Genomic DNA, 24344 nt, shown 5'->3' on the forward strand with positions numbered 1-24344 from the left:
GTCTAAATAGGACACGGGGATGAGGAGGGGAACAGTGATGGTGTCACCTCCTTGCTGGCTGAGCATGGGACATGGATTGTCCAGTTGGGGATTGCAAAGTCCATGGACAGGACAAGCCCTGCTCAGCAACATGGAAACCATCGGTGTGCTGTCCACTACATTCCCATGCTGAATCCGAACTTGGATTCAAATCTAATTCTGTGCCTCTTACTGGGATTTAAATGGATGTTATCCCATTGAAAACCAGTACCTTTAATACTTTAGGGATCTCTGACTTCAGGGAATTGAGGTGCAAATAAAATGAAAGGGTATGATGGAGTTTGTGTCTGCCTAAAATTAACAGTTTAATAAGAAATAAAATAGGGACAATGCCCATAAACCGTGCGCAGTATAGGGACAAACTGCAAAGACTGGGACTACGGGCAGACACAAAAATATATAGGGTAGGTCTGAGGGCAGAGCCTGAGGGCATGGGTCCAACCACAAACTGGGGTTAGAAATATGCAAAATACTGCAACAAATAACAACCAATCAGGGGAGAGAACCGGGAACATTCTAGAAACATAACCTTATAAGGGGTGAGTCGATTAACATATTAACTGCCATAAGCCCTTTCTCTTTGCCACAACTTAAACAAATGCTTCCCAAGGCTTGAACTTAATCCCTCTTTGTTTTCTGGGTGAAATTTGGCTGGCTTGGATCCCCAGCGAGACACATTCCCATATCACATTAGTCTGTTCTTCACCCAACACTCCCTGTCCCCGTTCATTTCACACTGGGATTTCTGCTCCAGAAGGATTCTCTGAGGGACACAATTAAAAGTCTCTCATGGAATGGGAGGATCCAGATTTAACAAGTGGGAAAGAGTTTAACCCCACTATCTGTTTAACTGGTCCCAAGGGTGGAGACCTGAAGGAAACTCATGACTGGATTCAGGTCATAGATCTGCAGGTGCCAAGGAGATATTAAATTATCCTCCTTGGAATTAAAGCTTGGAATTTTTCTTTCTCTGGAGCAGTAAATTAGGATGTTGATGGGCCCCCCTTCTCTGCTCATCCTGACCCTCCTGCCCCAGCCTCGCTCGGTTCCATTCACGTTCCTCCTGTCAGGGACAGTCTCCACACAGATCATGGCTCGGATTCCTTGGATCCTCTGCAGTGTTTCTCCTGGATTTTAGCCAGGGCTGTCCCTGGTTTTGGGGCAGGCTGGAGCGTGTGGAGCTTTCTGCAGCCACCGTTAGGGGTGTGTGTCTCCCTTTTCCCCAGCAATTTCCTTCTGTCTTCTCCTTCCTGACGTTTCTCCTCTCCACCTCTTCCAGCTCCATGCCATGTTGACAGGAGCTCAGAAAGAGCAGGAAAACAGAAACAAGCTCCACAGTGAATTCCTGGAAGAAAAATCCATGGATGGTCAGGTGACTGCTGAGGCTCCTTCCTGAAAATCAGGGCTGTTGGGAGCACGGCACAGGGTGTCCCAGGACTTAGAGCTGGACACTGAACCCTCCTGGATCTCCTTGGCACCCGTCCCAGGCAGGGATGGTCCTGGATATCCTCCTGGATCTGCCCCAGGACGGTCCCTGCTCCCTGGGGCGGGATGGGATGGGTAGAGGACAAGGAATGAAGGTCAGGAGGAGAATACAGAGATGCTACTTGCCACTTCAGCAAGAAATTTGGTGCACTGAAAGCTCAGCTGGAGATGAAGGTGGCCAAAAATGTGAGGCACAATAAAAATTGACTTGTTAAATCCATTAATAAAAAAAAATTAAAAAATAGAAATTACATCATCCCCTTCCAGGATGTAGATGGTCCCCTGACAAACATGGACACAGACACAGTGCAGGTTTTCTAATGCATTTATTGCCTCTGTCTTCAACACTCACCCCTCCCTTCCCAGAGGAAAACACGCATTGTACCAAGGGACACTGCAAAGTCCTTGAAGAAGGCAAGCCCTGCTCAGCAGAAACCAAACCACCCCAGACTGAATCACAGCATTCCCATCTTGAATCCAAACCCAGCACGTGCCAGCTCTTGGGAAGAGAGGAACCCCATGGCAGTCAAAACCAGAGCAGTGGGACAACCATGAGTGCTCTTTGGAATATCCGGATTTATTTAGAGCGGAGGCTCTGCAGAAGTTGGTGAGCTGCTATGAGAAAACTCTTGCAGTCCTCGCCAGCCATTTCAGGAGAGCTCCCCAGAGACAGAGGAACTTCTCCTCCCTTTGTCTCTGGGGGATCTTCTCTGGCACAGGGGAGTGGTTGTTTGAAGTTGGTGCCGCTGCAGCATCCTGGGAGCCAGGGCTTGACACAGGTGGCAGCAGCACTCTTCCTGATGTGCTGCCACTTGCTCCAGGGGAGGATTCATTGCAAGGGGCTGAGCTCTGGTTCTGATTTCCAGGCTTTTCCAGGCCATGTTCATCTTCAGGGATGAGCCAGGGCTGTGATCCCTGAATTGGGTGGGGCCGTGATGTCACAAAGGGGCTGAGCACTGGGGTGATGCAGGGCTGTGATGTCACACAGCTGTCCTGCCCACAGCACTGTGACATCACCACGCCAGCCCTATATAAACCGGGCCAGCCCCTGCAGCTGCCAGTGCAGTCGCCATGGGACGTGCCGTAGCCATGGGTGACGGTGGTGTCCTGATGGCTGCCCTTGTCCTGCTGCTGGCCGCTGTGGCTGTCTGCTGGGCCGGTGGCCACTGGCAACCACGGAGGCGGCAGACGAGGAAGCGCCCCAGGGTTAGGCCCAGAGGCCCATGGAGGAACCGAGCAGCCCCTGAGGCTCCCAGGTTCTCCAGGCCTCGGGCCACCCCTCGCCGGCGGCCAGGTGCTCCCGCAAGCCCTCTGGAGAGCTCCTGCAGCTGCGGTCCCTGCATGGCAGTGGCCCAAGAGCTGCAGGAAGTGATGATCCGGCACTGGGCATGCAATGGGACATCTGTGCCGCTCTTCTTTGGGATGTGGCTGGCGTTGTGGAAAGAACTGGAGAAGCTGATGAGGTGAGGCCACCTGCCCTGCTGTGGCTCGCCCAGCTTCTCCAGAAGCCACCATCCCTTCAGGAGGCTGCTCCCAGCAAGATTGGACATCGGTGGGAGAGCCTCAAGCCTTGCAAGGATGGCACAGCAGAGAAGACCCGCCATCCATGCAAGGAGCTCAGGCTGTCAGAGAACGTCCATGGTGCCAGGAGCCTTCGCTATCTCTGACAGCCTCCATCCCTCGGAGAGGCTCAGCCAGACCTGTCAGCCTGCAGAAGGTGCAGAGCCCAGGGACAGGTCTCCCAGCTCCCTTGGACCCTTGGACTTCGACAACACGGGCGCATCCCTAACCACTGACATGGCCAGGGAAAGCCCGCAGGTCCAAGTGGGAGCCCAGCCTGATCCAGGGGAGCCATCTCAGGAGCAGGTGGAAGAGCAGCAAGTGTCCTGAAGCCAGGAGCTGCAGGACCACAGTTCCCAGGTGACGGTGCTGGACGTGCCAGCTGGCAACAGCCTGTGCCTGATGGAGGAGACAATTCTCGAGGGAACAGGGAGTTTCCTCCATCTCCAGGAAGCTGCTCCCATAGAGCCACCAAATACCAACAAGGCTTCCGTACCAGCAGGTGAGACCTGAGGAGCTGTCTGAGGCTGCCATGGGGCTCTGGAGGGGCATTCCCAGGCCAGGCCAGGGCTTCTGAGAGCAGCCTAGAAGCAGGTCAGAACAAGGTGGCCGGTGCTGGGGCATCCTGGGCAGGGGCATTGCAGCCACAGAGGAGCATCAGGCCCTGTGATGGAGGCATTGTCTTCTCCTCACAGCCCGATGGCACCTGTGTTCCACTGGAGATCGTGCTAATGGAGAAGGTGGGCTTTGGCTGCCGCAGAATCATCCAGTTCCTCGACTGGCTCCAGCTGCCTGACAGCTTCGTGCTGGTGATGGAGTGTCCAGAGCAATCTCGGGATCTCTTGCATGTCCTGCAGGAGCAAGAGTTCCTGAGCGAGGAGGCGGCACGCTGGCTTTTCTGGCAGGTGCTGGAGGCCGTGTGGCACTGCACCGCCTGCGGTGTCCTGCACCGGGACATCAAGCCAGAGAACCTCCTCGTAAACCCAGACACTGGGGACCTGAAGCTGATCGACTTCGGTTGCGGCACCTTCCTCCAGGAGTGGGCCTTCACAGAGTTTGCCAGTGAGCCCAGAGCGCGGGCCCTGCTCCCAGTGCCAGGCACTGCACGGCCCCATTCCCTCCTGGGCCGTGGGGTGCTACCACGGCGATGGGGCGACCATCTGGTCCCTGGACGTGCTGCTGTTTGAGATGGTGTGCGGGTTCCTGCCCTTCGAGAACGAGCGTGACATTGTTTGTTTGCCTGGTTATAAATTCTAATAAAGAACTGTTATTCCTATCCTCAGATCTCTGCCTGAAAGCCCCTTGATTTCAAAATTATAATAATTCAGAGGGAGGGGGTCTACATTCTTTCTTTACTAGTATAACCAGGCAAACAAACAACAATAACTATAGCATTAGCAAGAAAACAGAACCAGGGACCCCATGACAGCTTTCTCGGCTGAGACGGGAAGCGATGGAGGAGAGGCTTTGGTTTCACAAACCCCTCGGGCAGGCAGTCCCAGTGCTCCTGCAGGGCTCTGAGAAACACTCAGCTGGAACAGCAGGGATGAGCTGAGATCCTGGGCCGGTAGCTGAGGTGGATCAGCAGCTCCGTGGCGGTGCCTGGCACTGCCACACGTCCCAGCAGGACAGGGGGTGCGAGGCCACCAACAAAGAGGGGAGAAGGAGAAGCAGCAGCTCTTTGTGGGTGATGGCGAAATTCCCTTCTCTCTACTGCAGCAGCTCCGCGACCCAGGAAAAAAAATTGTCTTTCCCCGAAGCCGAAGAAAGCCAGCTAAAAACTGTCCCCACCCTCCTTTCCTGCCCCCTTCCCTGCCTGGGCCCAGCCACACTTTGTCCTTTGTCGAGCACCCACCAAGTACCCACAGTTAGGTTATCCCCGCAGCTAATGGGTAAAAATTCCACCGGCAAGCCAGAACAAAAAAAGGACACCTAACCCCCAACACAACTCCTGGATTCCAGCAATGTTCAGATAGAAATCCCAAGAGGAGGTAGGCTCAGGATGTGTGCTTGCCTTGTGCTCAGCCTTAAATACCCCTTGGTCTTCCTGGCCCATTCCCCAGGTGGGATTTCCCATCATTTGGTCACTCAGGAGCTGGGCTGGGGGCTCCAGAGGTGGGTGAGGAGCATTGCCTTTGGTGTGCCAGGGACTGGCAGACACTGCTGGGCTGGGATAGAGGCTCTGGGGGGATTTGGGTTCCAGGGCAGTGCAGTGCTGGGGTTACAGGGCAGGACAAGGCTGGACCTGCCCCTTCCTCCCCTTTGAAACACAAAATGTTTCCAGCCAACAATCTTCTCCAGTCTCTCACAACAGTCTCTCCTCCAGTCTCTCACAACAGGCAAAGCTGGAGGTGGAATCCCAATTTTGGTCATGGGCACCTGGCTGAGAAGGACAATTCTTTTCCATAGGAAGGAAAGAGGCACAGGGTTTGGAAAGCAGGTGAGAGTTGGACATCAGGAGGCCAAAGCCAGCCCAATTTGTCAGTAATGGCAGATTTTGTCTGGGAGCAGTCTTTGGATGTAGGGAATGTTGGAAGTGAAATCCAAATTTTGGCCATGGATGCCTGGAGAAGCAGGACAGCTCTTTCCCATAGGGAGGAACTCACAGGGCCTTCCCCAGTGTTTCAGTAGCCGATGAGAAGAGACCCTCAACATGTCAAGGTCAGTTGGACCAGTCAGGAGGCCCCTGGGAGGCCAAAGCAGCCAGACTTGTTCTGTGTTCCCTTGATTTTATGGGGCCCCATAGAGTCACAATGGACCCTTACTTCCATGGGGCCCTGGAGTGTCATAATGGTGCTGTGATTCCATGGGATCCAGCAGTGTCAGAGTGGAGCACTGATTATAAGAAGACCTGCAGTGTCACAGTGGACTCTTGATTCCATGGAGTACCACAGTGTCACAATGGCCTCAGGATCCATCAGGCCCTGCAGTGTCACAATGGTCCCAGCGATTCCATGAGGCCTTGCAGTGTCACAATGGTCCCAGCGATTCCATGAGGCCTTGCAGTGTCACAATGGTCTCTGTGGTCCCACAGGCCCCTCAATGACTCCTCTGTTCCATGAGGCCTGAAATGTCACAATGGACCTTGGCGGTTTGCAGTGTCACAAAGGTCTCCTCTGGCTCCACAGTGTCCCCCTGGACCTTTGGTTCCATGCAGCCCTGCAGTGTCACAAAGGCCTCTTGGTTTCACGAGGCCCCACAGTATCGCAATGGTCCTCTTGTTTCTGTGGGGACCACAATGGTCTCACTGCTTCCATGAGGCCCCACAGTGTCACAAAGTTTATTTCATGGTGCCCCACAGTGTCACAAATGTCCCTTGGTTCCATGGGGCCCTGTGCTGCTGCATTCCCCCCTCCCCTTCTCAGGCCGCCCTGCCAGCTGAGAAATGCTCCTTGGGCCTGGGCCTTGGCCAACAGCCCCTGGGCTCAGCTCCTCTGCAGCTCATCAGAAACACTGTCTGCTCCCAGGCACTGCTGCTGCCCAAGCAGCTCCTGCTTGCTTCAGGAGCAGCCCTGGGAACTGTTCCTGTTCCCTGCGTGGCACAACATCCCTGTTCTCAGCCTTGCAAAGAAAGCTGTTGATGCCAAGTGCGGCCAGGATGAAACATTGCTGTGCCTGAAGCCCCTCTCTTGGGGCCCTACAAACAGCGCTCCAAAAGGAGCCCCTTGCAGCTCTCCTGGGCCAGCCACCTCCCTCGGAGTGGGGCCTCTGTGAGCCGGGAACTCTCCCGTTTGCTGCACTCGGGGCATCCCCGAACAAGGACGGAGCCTGGGCCGATCCCCCCACTCCTCCAGGCTCAGCCCTTGGCCCGCTGGGGAGATGCCAAAGCATCGGCAGGGAGCATTTCCCTGCCCTGCAGGGGAATTTCTCACAGCTGCCTTGCACTGCCTCTTTGTGTCTATGTGCACACACCAGTGCTGTGCCCTGGCAAATGTGGCAGAAATGCTGCTCTGGGAGGGGCTGGAGTGCCTTGGAGATCTGAGTCAGTCAAGCCTGTGAGTGAGGGTAAGTCATGAGGTATAAGCTAAGTTAAATGCTGCCTAGTGTTCTTCTTTTGCTCCATTGTTAGGATTAATATAAATTATGAGCTAATTTAAATACTGTTTAGTATTATTCCTCTGCTAATTTGATAAGTCATAGGTTGTGAGTTAGGTTAAACACAGTAAATGCTGTATTTTAATTAGCAAAATGTTTTGCTAAATTGTGACATTTGAGGTTTCAGTTAAGGTTAAGGTATAACTGAAGTCCTGTTAAGTTTGAGCTGTTAAGTGAGCCAACTCTGGGATGTTATCATTTGTTGCCATACAGCTGTACTGTGATGTCAGAGAAGACTGTGATGTCAAAAATTCAACCTGTGATGTCACAGTCTGTTCTGTGATGTCACATCCTGGTCTGTGATGTCACAGAGCCACCCTCTATGATGACAGTCTCTGCTCAATGGTCTCACACCATTCTTTATGATGCCAGAGTCAGCTCTGTGATGTCATAACCCCATCAGTGATGTCACACAACCATTTCTGTGATGTCATACAGATACCCTGTAATGTCACAGCACATACTTTGACCTCACAACCAGGTCTATGATGTCATACAGCCATGTCATGATGTCACAGCCATCTATGTGATGTCACACAGTCCCCTCTATGATGCCATAGCTGCTCAGTGAGGTCACACAACAAACTCTGGGATGTCACAGCCCCATCTGTGACCTCACACAACCCACTCAGAGCTGTCACACAGCCCCTTTCTGACATCACAGCTGCTCTGGGCCTCCAGGACACAGCCACAGAGGTGCTGCTGGGACACAGCCCCCTCTGGCACATCCCACAGCCCCTGCCAGTGCTGAGCCCCTGGCAGCTGTGTCTGGGCCTGCTCTCTGTGTCCCTGAGCTGCCCTGGCAGGGCCCCAGCCCTGCTGGGCTGTGCTCAGGAGCTGCTCCTGGCCAGAGCTGTCTCCCTGTTGCTATGGTCTGTTCCCATGGCAACATCTGCCCCATTGTTATGGTCTGATTCCATGGCAACCATCACAGGCCCTGTTGCTATGGTCAGTCCTGTGACAGCTCCATGGAGACCCCATGCCAGGGGTGGTTGCCATGGACACCAGCTCAGGCCTGGAGCCAGAGTCCATTGCCATGGCAACCATTTGCAGTCCCATCCCCAGGCTCATGGGATCCCAGAGCCACAGAATTGGCTGAGTTGGGAGGGAGCCATGGGGATCCTCCAGTGCAACTGCTGGCCCTGCACAGGACACCCCAACAATCCCAGCCTGGGCCTGGCAGTGCTGGCCAAACGCTGCTGGAGCTCAGCCAGCCCTGGAGCTGGGAGCCCTCCCTGGGGAGCCTGTTCAGTGCCCCAGCAGCCTCGCGGGAAAAACCTTTTCCTCACATCCAGCCTAAACCTGCCCGCCTCAGCTCCAGCCGCTCCCTCCACTCCTGTCCCTGGGCACCAGAGGGAAGAGGTTCCCGCAGCCCCCAGCCAGGGACCCGCTCCCAAGGCTGCTGCCATGGCAACCAGGCCTGGCACCAGCTGGGATGCTCGGTTTCCATGGGCTGGGCTTCAGGAATGGCATTCCCCAATTTCCTGCTGCTGCTGAAACCGTGCTGCTGCTCACTTCCCTCCCACCTCCCATGGAAAGCACAAAAGACAAAGATCCCAGGCTGGGATAAGAACAATTTATTGAGAACGGCAATGGGATAAGAAACAGACACAGAAATACTTTTGGTAACAGAAGGGATAAGACAAACCATTCACAGGGAAAACTAAAACACCACCAACTGTTTCTTCCTGGCCACATATTTCCTCCTGCCAAGAAAGGTGTCCTGGGTTGATTATGTTAAATTGTATCCCCATTCGTCCACCTAACCCAGACACAGGTTTTGTATTCTTAAAATTCCATCTGAGAGTAAAAGTGAGTGGAAAAGAAGCACCAAGTCTGTTATCAGACTGTATTTGCTCCCCCCCGCATCGGGAGTTTTGACTACAGCACAGACAGACAACAAGACACAAATCGCCTTGGCTTTCCAGCTAGCCAGAGCAGAGAGGTCTTCCTGGACTGTTTTCTTTACCTTTTTCTGAAACGAATCGAACCTGCTCTGGACTGGGGACTCGGGGGAGCACCGGGAGCTTGGACCTGTGGACTACCGGGAGCCCAGCCTGGGCAGCGGCATTTTCCTGCGCCAGAGGGACTGATAACAGAGCCAACACCCCCAGGAAAGAGACCCTCTGAAGTTCCTCATCTCTTCTGAAGGGCGAGAGGTTTTGTAATTTGATATCATTCATTTTTGTGCTGGGTAGTGCTGTGCCTGTGAAATGAACAGGTTTTTTTTCCACTCCTCTCAGAGAAATCTCTTCCCGAACCAGTTGGGGGGTGGGGGGAAAAGGGCCACGTGGGTTTGCTTCCCGGGGGAAGCCCCACTGGAGGTTTTCTCCCAAATTTGCCCTAAACCAGGACAAATCCCAAAAAATTCTTAAAACCCTACCAAATTTCAGAAACGTCCCTCAAAAACTCCACAAATTTCCACACAATCTAAGAAAAATCTTTCAAAATTCAAGTCTTCTCAAAATCCCAGAAAATTCCACAACATTCCAAAAAAATCCTACAAAATTCCAGAAAAATCCCGCAAAATTATTTCAATTTTCTCAAAATGCCAAAAAAATCCAGAAAAATCACACATAACTCGGTAAATCATGTAAAAACCCTACCAAATTCCAAAAACATCCCACAAAATCTCCTCCAATTTCCACACAATCTAAGAAAAATCCCTCAAAATTTTTCAAGTCTCCTCAATATCCCACAAATTTTCCAGGAACAATCCCTCAAAATTCCCAAAACATCCCACAAAATCTTCACAAATTTCCACACAGTCTTGAAAAATAACTCAAAATTCTTCATATCTCCTCAAAATCCCTCAAAGTTTTAGAAAAATCTAACAAAATTATTTAAATTTTCTCAAAATCCCACAATATTCCAGAAACATCCCACAAAATTTCAAAAAACTTCCACAAAATCCCAGAAAAATCCCTCAAAATTTTTCAAGTCTCTTCAAAATCCCACAAAAGTCTAGAGAATTCCACAACATTCCAAAAAAATCCCACAAAATTCCAGAAAAATCCCAGAAAAATGTTTACATTTTCTCAACATCCCACAAAATTCAGTAAAAATCCCTCAAATTTCAAGATAATCCCAGAAAATTCAAGAAAAATTCCTTAAAATTATTTAAATTTTCTCAAAATCCCATTAAATTCCAGCAAAATTTCACGAAATTGCTGAAAAATTAAAAAAAAACCCTAAATCTTTTCAAAATACTACCAAATTTCAGAAACATCTCACAAAATACCCTCAATATCCTCCAAAATTCCACTAAAATTCCATAAAATTCCACAAATATCTCACAAAATTCCAGTGAAATCTGATGAAATTGTTAGCGTTCACGAACACACATAATCACGAATGATCATATGCAGGTGCTTTATTAAGAGCTCTGGGTGTCAGGGGTACACAGTACCAAATCTGACCCATCTTGGTTTTCAACTGAACATCTTTTATACTCTATCATTATATAACTTACATATTAATTATTAAACTTACATTGTTCTATTGTAAGCATTGTTTTTACCTAAGCATGGATTTCTCATGATCCCCCCCAAGCCCCCTAACATTGTTCCTCATGTTCTTTAAACAATAATTATATCCATTTATATCTAACAATTGTATCATGATCATCTACTGACTACACAGGTGCAGTTTGACCTGATCTTTAGCAAGTACAAGGCCTAACATTTCCCAGGGCCTACTTTTCCAAGGCCTTTCCAAACGTAACTTCCTTTCTAAGTCCCTGAATTTTCTAACATTTTGAGACCTTTTACTATCACTTACAGGACTTGTGCTCCAGACCCCTCACCAGCCTTGTTGCCCTTCTCTGGACATGCTCCAGCCCCTCCATGGCCTTCCTAAATTGGGGGCCCAGAACTGGACACAGCACTCGAGGTGCTGCCCAACCAGTGCAGAGTAGAGGGGAGGAATCCCTGCCCTGCTCCTGCTGGCCACATCATTCCTGATCCAGGCCAGGAGCCATTGGCCTCCTTGGCCACCTGGGCACACTGCTGGCTCATGCCCAGCCTGCTGTCCATCAGTGCCCCAGCTCCCTTTCTGCCTGGCTGCTGTCCAGCCACTCTGTCCCCAGCCTGTAGCACTGCAGGGGTTGTTGTGGCCAAAGTGCAGGACCTGGAACTTGGACTTGTTAAACCTCACCTTGTTGGGTTTGGGCCCTGGATCCAGCCTGTCCAGGTCCCTGTGCAGAGCCCTCCTACCCTGCAGCACATCAACACTCCCAGGAAACCTGGTGTCACCACGGTTCCATGGGGCCCTAGAGTGTCACAATGGTCTCCAGGATTCCATGAGGCCTCCCAGCAATCCAATTTTGGATCATACTGGGAGTGACTGGACTCATACTGGGAGTATCTGAGAATGACTGGGAACACACCATGCACATCATCCCCCATACTGGGGGTGACTGGGAGCAACTGGGAGCATGCTGGGAGCCAATGGCATCATACTGGGACTGACTGGGTTGATCTAGCCAGAGGCAACTGGGACCATCCTGGGAGTGCTGCCATGTGACAAGGATCATACTGGAGCTTACTGGGCTCATGATGGTGTTGAAAGGGAACAGCTGGGATCTCTGAACACCAAAGGTTCCTTTCCTGCTCACTGAAGAAGGAGCTTCCCAGTGTCCATGTGTGAGGGGACCTTCACCTGAACCAGATGCTGTTAGGAGAAAAAGCTGCCTCTGCTGGAAAATCCCACACAACAAGTCAATGCCAAGAGAGCATTTTGCTTTCACAACTTCCCTCCTGGAGCCACAGTCCTTTTGAATCACACAGCAAGCAAGAGAACAGCACAAAATACAAGGCTGTGTCCAGTTTTTGGCTGGACCAGCAGAGGGAATGCCGGGTTTCACTGCCACAGACTCTCCTCTTGGGGAACAGAACCCCCCCAGGCTCCATTCCAAATGCTGTGCACACCCTGCTGGCCAAAAACAACCCCTTTTTAAAGAAGCTGCTGCCAGGAGCTTTCCCAAATAAATGGCATCTTAATGGCAATTTTCTTTCAAAATCACCTCTGTTCCAAAGGAAGAACAGCAATCCCACAGCAATCCCAAAAGCACATATGGTGCACCTGGGGAAATCCTCGACTTAGGGGCCCAGTGAGTTAAAAAATACCCATCAGAAGCCACAGAGTGCAGAGTGCAAACTGCAGCAACCACTTGCTGGATCATTTTGGCTGTGCTGCACACACCTGCAGACTGTCTGTCCCCCTGCCAGGACAGAAGGACACCCGTCAGGGGCTGGGCTGGCTGCTGAGAATGCCTCGGGCAGGAGGATCCTCAGGCAATGAGCAGGTGCCCAGAGCCGCTCTGACACTGAGGCCTCTGTGCCCCACAGCAACGGGAACACCACAAGGACACGGCAACGTTCCTGTGACATCACAGCAGCAGCTCCCCCAAAAACCGCCTGGAAGGTTCTCCTGGGTCACCAAGTGTGGCCACATGCATCGAGGAAGACAAAGAGTTACACTGTCCCACCCCAAACCCCTTGTGAAGGGCAGCCCAGGTGTTTTGATTGGATTTGAGTCCCTGGGGAGTTTCTCCCTTGCTGTGTTTCTAGTGGTCCCTGACCCTGAACTCCACCCTCAAGGGTGGAGACCCTCAAAAGTTCTGTCCCTCAAAAACCCCTGTTCGGTCTCTGTTCAGGGCTCTTTGTTCTGAATCTGAGTTTGTTCTCATGCTGAATAAATGGCTTCATGAACAAAAGCCTGTCTCATTGGTGCTCCATGCTGGTCCCCAGAATCCTGCTGCTTCCCTGGACAAGATCCTGAGGTTGCGGACTGCAAAAACCAAGGAGCACAAAGGATCCTCAGATGGCACAACCTGGTGCTCAAAGGATCCAAGAGGAACTCAGAAAATGCAGCAAATGAGGACACCCCACAGCCCAGCCTGAACACTGAGAAGGAACAAAGATGTGACCAAACCAAAAGAAATACAACTTCTGGTCACTGATGCTTCTGACTAAAACCAGTGTCTTGGTTCTAGAAGACAGATGTCTGCTAGGGAGGGCAGGAGCCTCCCTTGGAATGAAAGAATGTAGACCCCCTCCCTCCCAATTATTATAACTTTGAAATCAAGGGGCTTTTAGGCAGAGATCTGGGGGTAGGAATAACAGTTCTTTACTAGTATAACCAGGCAAACAAACAACAATAACTACAGCATTAACAAGAAAACAGAACCAGGGGGCCCATGACAGCTTTCTTGGCTGAGATGGGATGGAGGAGAGGCTTTGTTTTCACAAACCCCCTCGGGCGGGCAGTCCCTGTGCTCCTGCAGGGCTCTGAGGAACACTCAGCTGGAACAGCAGGGATGAGCTGAGATCCTGGGCCGGTGGCTGAGGTGGATCAGCAGCTCCACGGCGGTGCCTGGCACTGCCACACGTCCCGGCAGGACAGGGGGTGCGAGGCCACCAACAAAGAGGGGAGGAGGAGAAGCAGCAGCAGCTCCGTCTGGGTGATGGCGAAATTCCCTTCTCTCTACCGCAGTAGCTCCGCGACCCAGGAAAAAAAATTGTCTTTCCCCGAAGCCAAAGAAAGCCAGCTAAAAACTGTCCCCAGCCTCCTTTCCTGCCCCCTTCCCTGCCTGGGCCCAGCCAGACTTTGTCCTTTGTCGAGCACCCACCAAGTACCCACAGTTAGGTTGTCCCCACAACTAATGGGTAAAAATTCCACGAGCAAGCCAGAACAAAAAAGGACACCTAACCCCCAACAGTCCTGGATTCCAGCAATGTTCAGATAGAAATCCCAAGAGGAGGCAGGGTCAAGATGTGTGCTTGATTGTGCTCAGCCTTAAACACCCCTTGGTCTTCCTGGCCCATTCCCCAGGTGGGATTTCCCATCATTTGGTCACTCAGGAGCTGGGCTGGGGGCTCCAGAGGTGGCTGTGGAGCATTGCCTTTGGTGTGCCAGGGACTGGCAGACACTGCAGGGCTGGGATAGAGGCTCTGGGGGGATTGGGGTTACAGGGCAGTGCAGTGCTGGGGTTACAGGGCAGGACAAGGCTGGGCCTGCCCCTTCCTCCCCTTTGAAACACAAAATGTTTCCAGCCAACAATCTCCTCCAGTCTCTCACAACAGGCAAAGCTGGAGCTGGAATCCCAATTTTGGTCATGGGCACCTGGCTGAGAAGGACAATTCTTTTCCATAGGAAGGAAAGCACAGAGACCCAGGGTTTGGAAAGCAGGTGAGAGCTGGACATCAGGAAGCCAAGGCCAGCCCAACTTGTCAGTAATGGCAGATTTTGTCTGGGAGCAGTCTTTGGATGTAGGGAATGTTGGAAGTGGAATCCAAATTTTGGCCATGGATGCCTGGAGAAGCAGGACAGCTCTTTCCCATAGGAAGGAACTCACAGTGCCTTCCCCAGTGTTTCAGTAGCAGATGAGAAGAGACCCTCAACATGTCAAGGTCAGTTGGACCAGTCAGGAGGCCCCTGGGAGGCCAAACCAGCCAGACCTGTTCTGTGTTCCCTTGATTTTATGAAGCCCCATAGAGTCACAATGGACCCTTACTTCCATGGGGCCCTTCAGTGTCACAATGGTGCTGTGATTCCATGGGATCCAGCAGTGTCATAGTGGAGCACTGGTTATAAGAAGACCTGCAGTGTCACAGTGGACCCTTGATTCCATGGAGTACCACAGTGTCACAATGGCCTCAGGATCCATCAGGCCCTGCAGTGTCACAATGGTCCCAGCGATTCCATGAGGCCTTGCAGTGTCACAATGGTCTCTGTGGTCCCACAGGCCCCTCAATGACTCCTCTGTCCCATGAGGCCTGAAATGTCACAATGGACCTTGGCGGTTTGCAGTGTCACAAAGGTCTCCTGTGGCTCCACAGTGTCACCCTGGACCTTTGGTTCCATGCAGCCCTGCAGTGTCACAAAGGCCTCTTGGTTTCACGAGGCCCCACAGGATCCCAATGGTCCTCTTGGTTCTGTGGGGACCACAATGGTCTCACTGGTTCCATGAGGCCTCACAGTGTCACAATGCTTTGTTTATTTCATGGTGCCCCACAGTGTCACAATGGCCCCTTGGTTCCATGGGGCCCTGTGCTGGTGCATTCCCCCCTGCCCTTCTCAGGCCGCCCTGCCAGCTGAGAAATGCTCCTTGGGCCTGGGCCTTGGCCAACAGCCCCTGGGCTCAGCTCCTCTGCAGCTCATCAGAAACACTGTCTGCTCCCAGGCACTGCTGCTGCCCAAGCAGCTCCTGCTTGCTTCAGGAGCAGCCCTGGGAACTGTTCCTGTTCCCTGCGTGGCACAACATCCCTGTTCTCAGCCTTGCAAAGAAAGCTGTTGATGCCAAGTGCGGCCAGGATGAAACATTGCTGTGCCTGAAGCCCCTCTCTTGGGGCCCTACAAACAGCGCTCCAAAAGGAGCCCCTTGCAGCTCTCCTGGGCCAGCCACCTCCCTCGGAGTGGGGCCTCTGTGAGCCGGGAACTCTCCCGTTTGCTGCACTCGGGGCATCCCCGAACAAGGACGGAGCCTGGGCCGATCCCCCCACTCCTCCAGGCTCAGCCCTTGGCCCGCTGGGGAGATGCCAAAGCATCGGCAGGGAGCATTTCCCTGCCCTGCAGGGGAATTTCTCACAGCTGCCTTGCACTGCCTCTTTGTGTCTGTGTGCACACACCAGTGCTGTGCCCTGGCAAATGTGGCAGAAATGCTGCTCTGGGAGGGGCTGGAGTGCCTTGGAGATCTGAGTCAGTCAGGCCTGTGAGTGAGGGTAAGTCATGAGGTAAAAGCTAAGTTAAATGCTGCCTAGTGTTATTCTTGTGCTCCATTCTTATGTTTAATATAAATTACAAGCTAATTCAAATACTGTTTAGTATTACTCCTCTGCTAATTTGCTTAGTCATAGGTTGCAAGTTGGGTTAAATACAGTAAATGCTGTTGTTTTACTAAATTGTGACATTAGAGGTTTCAGTTAAGGTTAAGGTATAACTCAAGTCCTGTTAAGTTTGAGCTCTGTTAAGTGAGCCAACTCTGGGATGTTGTCATGTGTTGTCATACAGCTGTACTGTGATGTCACAGAAGACTGTGATGTCAAAAATTCAACCTGTGATGTCACAGTCTGTTCTGTGATGTCACATCCTGGTCTGTGATGTCACAGAGCTACCCTCTATGATGGCAGTGTCTGCTCAATTGCCTCACACCATCCTTTATGATGTCACAGTCAGCTCTGTGATGTCATAACCCATCAGTGATATCACACAACCATCTCTGTGACGTCATACAGATACCCTGTAATGTCACAGCACATACTTTGACCTCACAACCAGGTCTATGATGTCATAAAGCCATGTCATGATGTCACAGCCATCTATGTGATGTCACACAGTCCCCTCTATGATGCCATAGCTGCTCAGTGAGGTCACACAACAAACTCTGTGATGTCACAGCCCCATCTGTGACCTCACACAACCCACTCAGAGCTGTCACACAGCCCCTTTCTGACATCACAGCTGCTCTGGGGCTCCAGGACACAGCCACATAGGTGCTGCTGAGACACAGCCCCCTCTGGCACATCCCACAGCCCCTGCCAGTGCTGAGCCCCTGGCAGCTCTGTCTGGGCCTGCTCTCTGTGTCCCTGAGCTGCCCTGGCAGGGCCCCAGCCCTGCTGGGCTGTGCTCAGGAGCTGCTCCTGGCCGGAGCTGTCTCCCTGCTGTGGTCTGTTCCCATGGCAACATCTGCCCCACTGTTATGGTCTGTTTCCATGGTAACCATAAGCAGTCCCCTGTTGCTATGCTATTTACATGACAACCATCACAGCCCCTGTTGCTATGGTCAGTCCCTTGGAAGCTCCATGGAGACCCCATGCCAGGGGTGGTTGCCATGGACACCAGCTCAGGCCTGGAGCCAGAGCCCGTTGCCATGGCAACCATTTGCAGTCCCATCCCCAGGCTCATGGGATCCCAGAGCCACAGAATTGGCTGAGTTGGGAGGGAGCCATGGGGATCCTCCAGTCCAACTGCTGGCCCTGCACAGGACACCCCAACAATCCCAGCCTGGGCCTGGCAGCGCTGGCCAAACGCTGCTGGAGCTCAGCCAGCCCTGGAGCTGGGAGCCTTCCCTGGGGAGCCTGTTCAGTGCCCCAGCAGCCTCGCGGGAAAAACCTTTTCCTCACATCCAGCCTAAACCTGCCCGCCTCAGCTCCAGCCGCTCCCTCCACTCCTGGCCCTGGGCACCAGAGGGAAGAGGTTCCTGCAGCCCCCAGCCAGGGACCCGCTCCCAAGGCTGCTGCCATGGCAACCAGGCCTGGCACCAGCTGGGATGCTCGGTTTCCACAGGCTGGGCTTCAGGAATGGCATTCCCCAATTTCCTGCTTCAGCTAAAATTGTGCTGCCGCTCGCTTCCCTCCCACCTCCCATGGAAAGCACAAAAGACAAAGATCCCATGCTGGGATAAGAACAATTTATTTGGAACAGCAACAAGATAAGGAACAAACGGGAACAGAAACAATGTGGATAACAGAAGGGATAAGACAAACTATTCATAGGGAAAACTAAAATGCGACTGACTGGCTCTTCCTGGCCACATATTTCCTCCTGCCAAGAAAGGACACTCTTCTCCTCGGGTGAGGGAGAGGGAGTCCTTTTCCCGCCCCTGGCAATGACCTGAGATGGGATTGAATATAATGACAGGGCCATGGTCAGACTCTCATGTTCTTTGATCTCTCATCATGTCATTGCCATGGGCAGGAAGAGGGACAGGTGTGTTCCCAGCATGGATCCCAGGGAACACGGATCACCAGGTCTATTCCCAATGTGGATTCTCCAAGGGGGGATGAAGCTGGAGCTGTGGAGAAAGCTCTTCCTGCACTTGGGGCACTGGCAGGGCTTCCCTTACTGGTGCCTCCGTTGGTGTCTAGTCAAGTGAGAGCTCTGGGTGAAGCTCTTCCCACACTAGGGACACTTGTAAGGCCTCTCCCCAGTGTGGATACGTTTGTGTGTATTGAGGTCGGACCTGTTTCTGAAGCTCTTCCCACATTCCCCACACTCATAGGGCCTCTCCCCAGTGTGGATGCGCCGGTGCCTGATGAGGTCGCAGTTTCGCTTGAAGCCCTCCCCACAGTCGGGGCAGCAGAAGGGCCTCTCATCCGTGTGAATCCGCTGGTGCCTGAGGAGAGTGGAGCTGCTGTGAAACCTCTTCCCACACTCGGGACACTCATAGGGCCTCTCCCCAGTGTGGATGCGTTCGTGGATGATGAGTTGGGAGTTGAAACTGAAGCCCTTCCCACATTCCCCACACTCGTAGGCCCATTCCCCAGTGTGGATCATCTGGTGGCAGATCAGGCGGTTGCTCCGGCTGAAGCTCTTCCCACACTCCAAGCACTTGTAGGGCTTCTCCCCATCCTGAAGCTGCTCATGGACCACCAGCTCAGAGCCCTGGCTGGATCTCCGACCGCCTTCCCGGCACAGGGTGGGTCTTTCCTCCTCAGAGCACCCTGGGATGGGTTTGGAGCCCCTCCTCCTGCGGGACCTCTGGGGATTTTCCTCCCCATTGGATTCCTACACTGTGGAGCTGCTCAAAATTGCCTCTTCCATGAGGTTCTGCCGTGGGGATTTGTCCTCCCTGGTCTCCATCCTCAGCTCCTTGTCTGGGGGAGGAAGGACAAGGAGAGGATGGGATTTGCCTCCGTGCCAGAGGGAAGGGCAAGGAGATCCCCCCAGTGCGTCCCCGGCAGGACGGCGTCGGCAGCGGGGTTGTCCTGCAGCCAGGGGCCAGGCTGGGCTGGGAGATGGAGCAGGAGAGAGGGGGAAAGGGGCACTGACTTCCTCCTCACCTGCCTGGGTGTCCTGGGGCATCTTCCTCTTCCTTGCAGCCTTCTCATCCATCCAGCCAAAGTTTGGGATGGGGAAATCCTGGTTCGGGAGAGAACAATGAATGAGCAGGTTGAATTTGAAGGTCCCTCTGTCCAAGTCCCTCTCTAGAAGTCCCTGGGTATCTGGGGGGTCTTGGTTTGAAAGGAAAGGTGTTGGCTAAGGAAGGCAAAAACCCCCATTGAAATTGATAAAAATGTAAGCAACAACTCTCTCCAAATTATTATAATCTTGATATCAAAGTGATCTCAGATAAAGATATAGGAATAGAAATAATAGTTCTTTACTAAAGGAAGAAAAATGAAAATGCCGCAGTACAAAAGAAAAAAAACAACAAAAAAACAGCACTCTGAGAGAGTCAGAATACAATCTGATACCCTGTTGGTCAGTGTGCTGGTAGCAGTCTGATTAAATGGTGGCTGCAGTCCTCCTGGAGTGACTGATGTGGTTCTGTTGAAGCAATGATCCTGTTGAAGATTGTAGCTTACCTCAGAAGTTCCGGTGCTGTAGATGGGTCTGGTCTCTCCTCTGGGAATCCAGTGGACAAAGACTGCCTGTGGTGCTTTGATGCTCTGATTATATTCATGCAGGAATGCTTGGCTCCTCCCCCTGGGTGGAGCATCTCACAATGGGATGATGTCATTTTATCATTCCTGCAGTGAGACTCAATGGCCCATTAACAGAAGATATCCCCCTGGAGGAAGGATGGGTGGTGGAAGAGATAAAGAACATTGCCTCACCTGGTTTTAACAGCTGGCCCATTAACAGATGACATCCCCCCAGTTATGAGGGATGGGTGATGAAAGAGATAAAGAAACCTGCTCCTCTAGTTTTTAACAGATGGTGAGAGAATACATGCTTTTGGTTGAATCTTGCATTGCAACCCAGGACATGGGGTCCATAAAAATTTTACACCACCAAAATCTGGCCCTGAAAATGCCTCCTAGGAGTTCTAGTTCCATCTCTGTTCTCTCCCTTTTGGTGTTCAGGCTTTCACCCCTGTCCCAGCTGCTGGGGGTCACACTTGTACTGTGGGTCCCCTGTCTACTTGGTCCCTGACCTCTTCTTGCTGCTGTGAGTGCCAGGAATTTGAAAACTTCCTCCCATTTCCATCTCCCCACTTAGGGATGCTGGAAGTTTTTGGGGTCCCAGGGTCCCTGCTCCCCTTATTCCCTTCTTGGGGTTGCAGGGGAACCAAGGAGACCCCCCTGCCCCTCTCTATGCAGTTGAGGGTCCCACGAATCATGGCGCTCCCCCTCTCTGGGCTCCCCACTTTGGGGTCCTCAGGGACACAGGGCTCTGCTCCTCCAGGCTGCCTCTGCCAGCAGCTGCCACTGGGAACCCCAAATGTCCCCCTAAAGGACATTTTCTTCTCAGCCTTGGTGTTCTTCATTCTCCAATCATCACCCCCAAAAACCCAACTCAGGAAGCCCCCAGGATATCTGGGCCGAGCTCCCCCTCCCTGGTAACCTGTGGGATAGAGGGGTGTTGATCCCATGGATGGGGGGGCTGTGAATTCAGGGAGTGAATCCCAGCTTGACTGGGATATGCTGGGCCTGAGATCATACTGGGATAACAAGCACCTAACTGGGATTACTGGGACTGTCTGGGAATGGCTATGGACATGCTGAGGGCAGCTGGCATATACTGGGAGTGTCTGTGACCATATTGGGGATGACTGGGAACACACTGGGAACAATGGGAACCATGCTGGGGACAACTGGGAACAACTGGGAGTGACTAGGTCTACACTGGGGGCAGCTGGGCATGACTGCAACCTTGCTGGGAGCAGCTGGGATCATCTGGGAAGCGACTGAGACTATGACTAGGGGCAACTGGGTGCAACTGGAATCACACTGGGAGGAACGGGGAGCAACTGGAACCACCCTGAGGGTAACTGGCATCCTACTGGGATCACAGTGGGAGCAGTTGGGCCATGCTGGGACCATACTGGCAGCAACTGGAACTGCACTCAGCGTGACTGGGAGTGGCTGGGAGCAACTGGGATCAGGCTGGAAGCACCTGAGGAGAGACTAGGAGCAACTGGGATAGACTGGGAGAGACTGAAACCACAGTGCAGGTAAATGGGAACAACTGGAACCACACTGGATAATCCTGGAAGCAGCTGTGCCCATGCTGGGTCATACTGGGATCCTACTGGAACTAGCTGGGATCATACTGGGAGTGACTGCAAAGGGGCTGGCTGGGACTGGAACCATACTGGAGGTGACTGGGAACAACTGGGCCCATCCTGGGAGTGACAGGGAGTCACTCTGGCCATGACTGGAATCATACTGGGAGGGCCTGGGTGTGACTGGAACCATACTGGGGGTGGCTGGGTGCAACAGCTCATACTGGGGGTGACTGAGATTGTAGTGGGAGTGACTGGGATCATTCTGGAAGTGTTTTTCTGTAGATCTTCTGTCTTTCTGGTCTCTTTTTATTCTCCTTCCTATCCTACGTACCTGGAATATTTTTGGATATCTTAATGTTACCCAAAATCTTAAGGGTTAACACTTTTTAGGTTAAATGAGCTAAGTTTGCAAAGTTAAGGCTATGGTAAGAGTTCTTTGTGCAGTTGGCTGTTGGATTAAACCCTTTGCCATAGTTCCTTGATTGTCTGTATTTCGTCAGTTAAATTTTGTGTCATTTTGACCTCTTAGCTCAGTTGGTCAGAGCATGGTGCCAGCATCACCGAGTTTGTGGGTTCAATCCTTGTGTGGGCCATTATCTTAAGAGCTGGACTTGATGGTCCTTGTGGGTCCCTTCCTACCAAGAATATTCTTTGCATCTGTCCATGCTGAGAAGATCTGGTGGGTGTTACTCCTGTGCGCCAAACTCAAGCACAGGAACCTTTGGTTACCACCAGCATTGAAGTGTTCTGGGGTGTTACAGCCCTGCAGGCTCACAGTGGCCTCTTGTTTCCATAAGGCTTCAGACTGTCCCAATGGTCCCTTGGTTCCATGGGCCCAAGAGTGCCAGAATGATCCCCTTGGTTCCACAACTTTCCATGGTGTCACACTGGCCCCTTGGTTCCATAAGGATCTGGAGTGTCACACAGGTTTATGGCATTTGTCCTTGCTGCCCCTCACATCCCACTGCCCCACAAAGAGCCCCGAGCCACCCGTGAGGGACAGGCCCTGCTGGGCCAGGCCTGGGCTCAGGGCTTGGCCTTTCTGCTTCCTCCAACCCAGCCAGGGCTGGCTCAGCATTGCAGTTCCCTGCTCAGAGCCTTTGGCTCCCGGCAATCCTGGCCTCCAGGATCTGCTCTCACCAGTCCCTGGGGAGCCTTTGGCAGTCCCAGCCCTCAGCTGGGCTGATTGAAGCTCCAATAGACTTGGAGTTTTGCTTCTGACTCCTTGAGCAGCTTCTTCAGCCTGAAGGAGGGACATAGGAGGATCAGGGAAAGGAGAAAGAACCACAAGGTCAAGCACTCCCTGAATTCACAGGCCCCCACCTGTGGGATCATCACCCCCCATCCTAGAAGTGCCCGGGGAGGGGGAGCTCAGCCCAGATATTCTGGGGTGTCCCTGGATTGGGTTTTTTGGGGGGGATGTTTGAAGAATGAAGAACTCCAAAGCTGAGTGGAAATGGGGGAACTTTTTTGATTCCTGGCACTCCCAGGAGCCTGAAGAGGTCAGGGACCGAGTAGACAGGGGACCCCCAGTACAAGCATGAACCCCAGCAGATTGCACAGGGAGGAACCCCTGAACACCAAAGGAGGGAGACCAGAGATGGGGAACACCTGGGAAGCATTTTCAGGGCTAAGTCCTGGTGTTTGGGAGGTTTATATGGACCCCATGTCTTGGGTTGCAATGCAAGTTGTAACCAAAAGTATGTATTCTATCACTATCTGTTAAAACCAGGTAGAGCAGTTTTCTTTATCTCTTTCATCACCCATCCCTCATAACTGGGGGATATCTTCTGTTAATGGGCCAGCTGTTAAAACCAGGTGGGGCAGTGTTCTTTATCTGTTCCACCACCCATCCTTCCTCCAGGGGGATATCTTCTGTTAATGGGCCATTGAGTCTCAGTGCAGGACTGATAAAATGACATCATCCCATTGTGAGATGCTCCAGCCAGGGGGAGGAGCCAAGCATTCCTGACAGGATATAATCTTGGAATGAGAACACCAGAGGCAGTCTTTGTCCACTGGATTCCCAGAGGAGAGACCAGACCCATCTACAGCATCGGAACTTCAGAGGTAAGCTACAATCTTCTATGGGATCATTGCTTCAACAGAACCACATCAGTCACTCCAGGAGGACTGCAGCCACCATTTAATCAGACTGCTTCCAACACTCTGACCAACCGGCTGTAAGGTTCTGACTTTGTTGGTGGGTTGTTTTGTTGTTGTTGTTGTTGTTTTTTTTCTTTTGTACTGCTGCATTTTCATTTTCCTTCTTTAGTAAAGAACTTACATTCCTTTTCCCATAACGTTACCTGAGAGCACTTTGGTTTCAAGATTATAATAATTCGGAGGGGATGCTTACATTTTTATCCATTTCAGTGGAGATTTCTGCCTTCCTTAGCAAACACCTTTCAAACCAAGACACCTCAAATGCCCAGGTGACTTCTAGAGATGGGCTTGGTAAGAGGAACCATCAAACTCATTGTGCTCATTCCTTGTATTTTTTCCCAAACCAGGAGTTTCCAATCCCAAACCTTGGCCAGATGGAGAAGCAGGCTGTGAAGAAGATGAAGATCTCCAATGACACCCAGGCAGGTGAGGAGGAAGTCAGTGCCCCTTTCCCCCTCTCTCCTGCTCCATCTCCCAGCCCAGCCTGGCCCCCGGCTGCAGGACAACCCCACTGCCGACGCCGTCCTGCCGGGGACGCACTGGGGGGATCTCCTTCCCCTTCCCTCTGGCACGGAGGCAAATCCCATCCTCTCCTTGTCCTTTCTCTTCCAGAGAAGGAGCTGAGGATGGAGACCAGGGAGAACAAATCCCCATGGCTGAACCTCGTGGAAGAAGCCGTTCTGAGCAGCTCCACAGTGCAGGAATCCAATAGGGATGAAAATCCCCAGAGATCCCACAGGAGGAGGGGCTCCAAACCCATCCCAGGGTGCTCTGAGGAGGAAAGACCCACCCTGTGCCGGGAAGGTGGCCGGAGATCCAGCCAGGGCTCTGAGCTGGTGGTCCATGAGCAGCTTCAGGATGGGGAGAAGCCCTACAAGTGCTTGGAGTGTGGGAAGAGCTTCAGCCGAAGCAACCAACTGATCTGTCACCAGATGATCCACACTGGGGAATGGGCCTATGAGTGTGGGCAATGTGGGAAGGGCTTCTACTGTAGCTCCCAACTCATCATCCACCAGCGCATCCACACTGGGGAGAGGCCCTATGA

General features: G+C 52.3%; 1 protein-coding gene across 1 annotated transcript in view; it reads right to left on the reverse strand.

Moving 5' to 3' along the window:
* The window catches only part of LOC147646411 (uncharacterized), a 584263-nt gene that overhangs the window by 138005 nt on the left and 421914 nt on the right, over nt 1-24344 (reverse strand). The window contains 1 exon segment of the mRNA XM_086873464.1: nt 18026-18211. Within this exon segment, the coding sequence (XP_086729590.1) occupies nt 18026-18211 (186 nt within the window).

This window comes from Cyanistes caeruleus, unplaced genomic scaffold (assembly GCF_971803275.1).
Source record: "Cyanistes caeruleus unplaced genomic scaffold, bCyaCae1.hap1.1 HAP1_SCAFFOLD_99, whole genome shotgun sequence".
NCBI lineage: Eukaryota > Metazoa > Chordata > Aves > Passeriformes > Paridae > Cyanistes > Cyanistes caeruleus.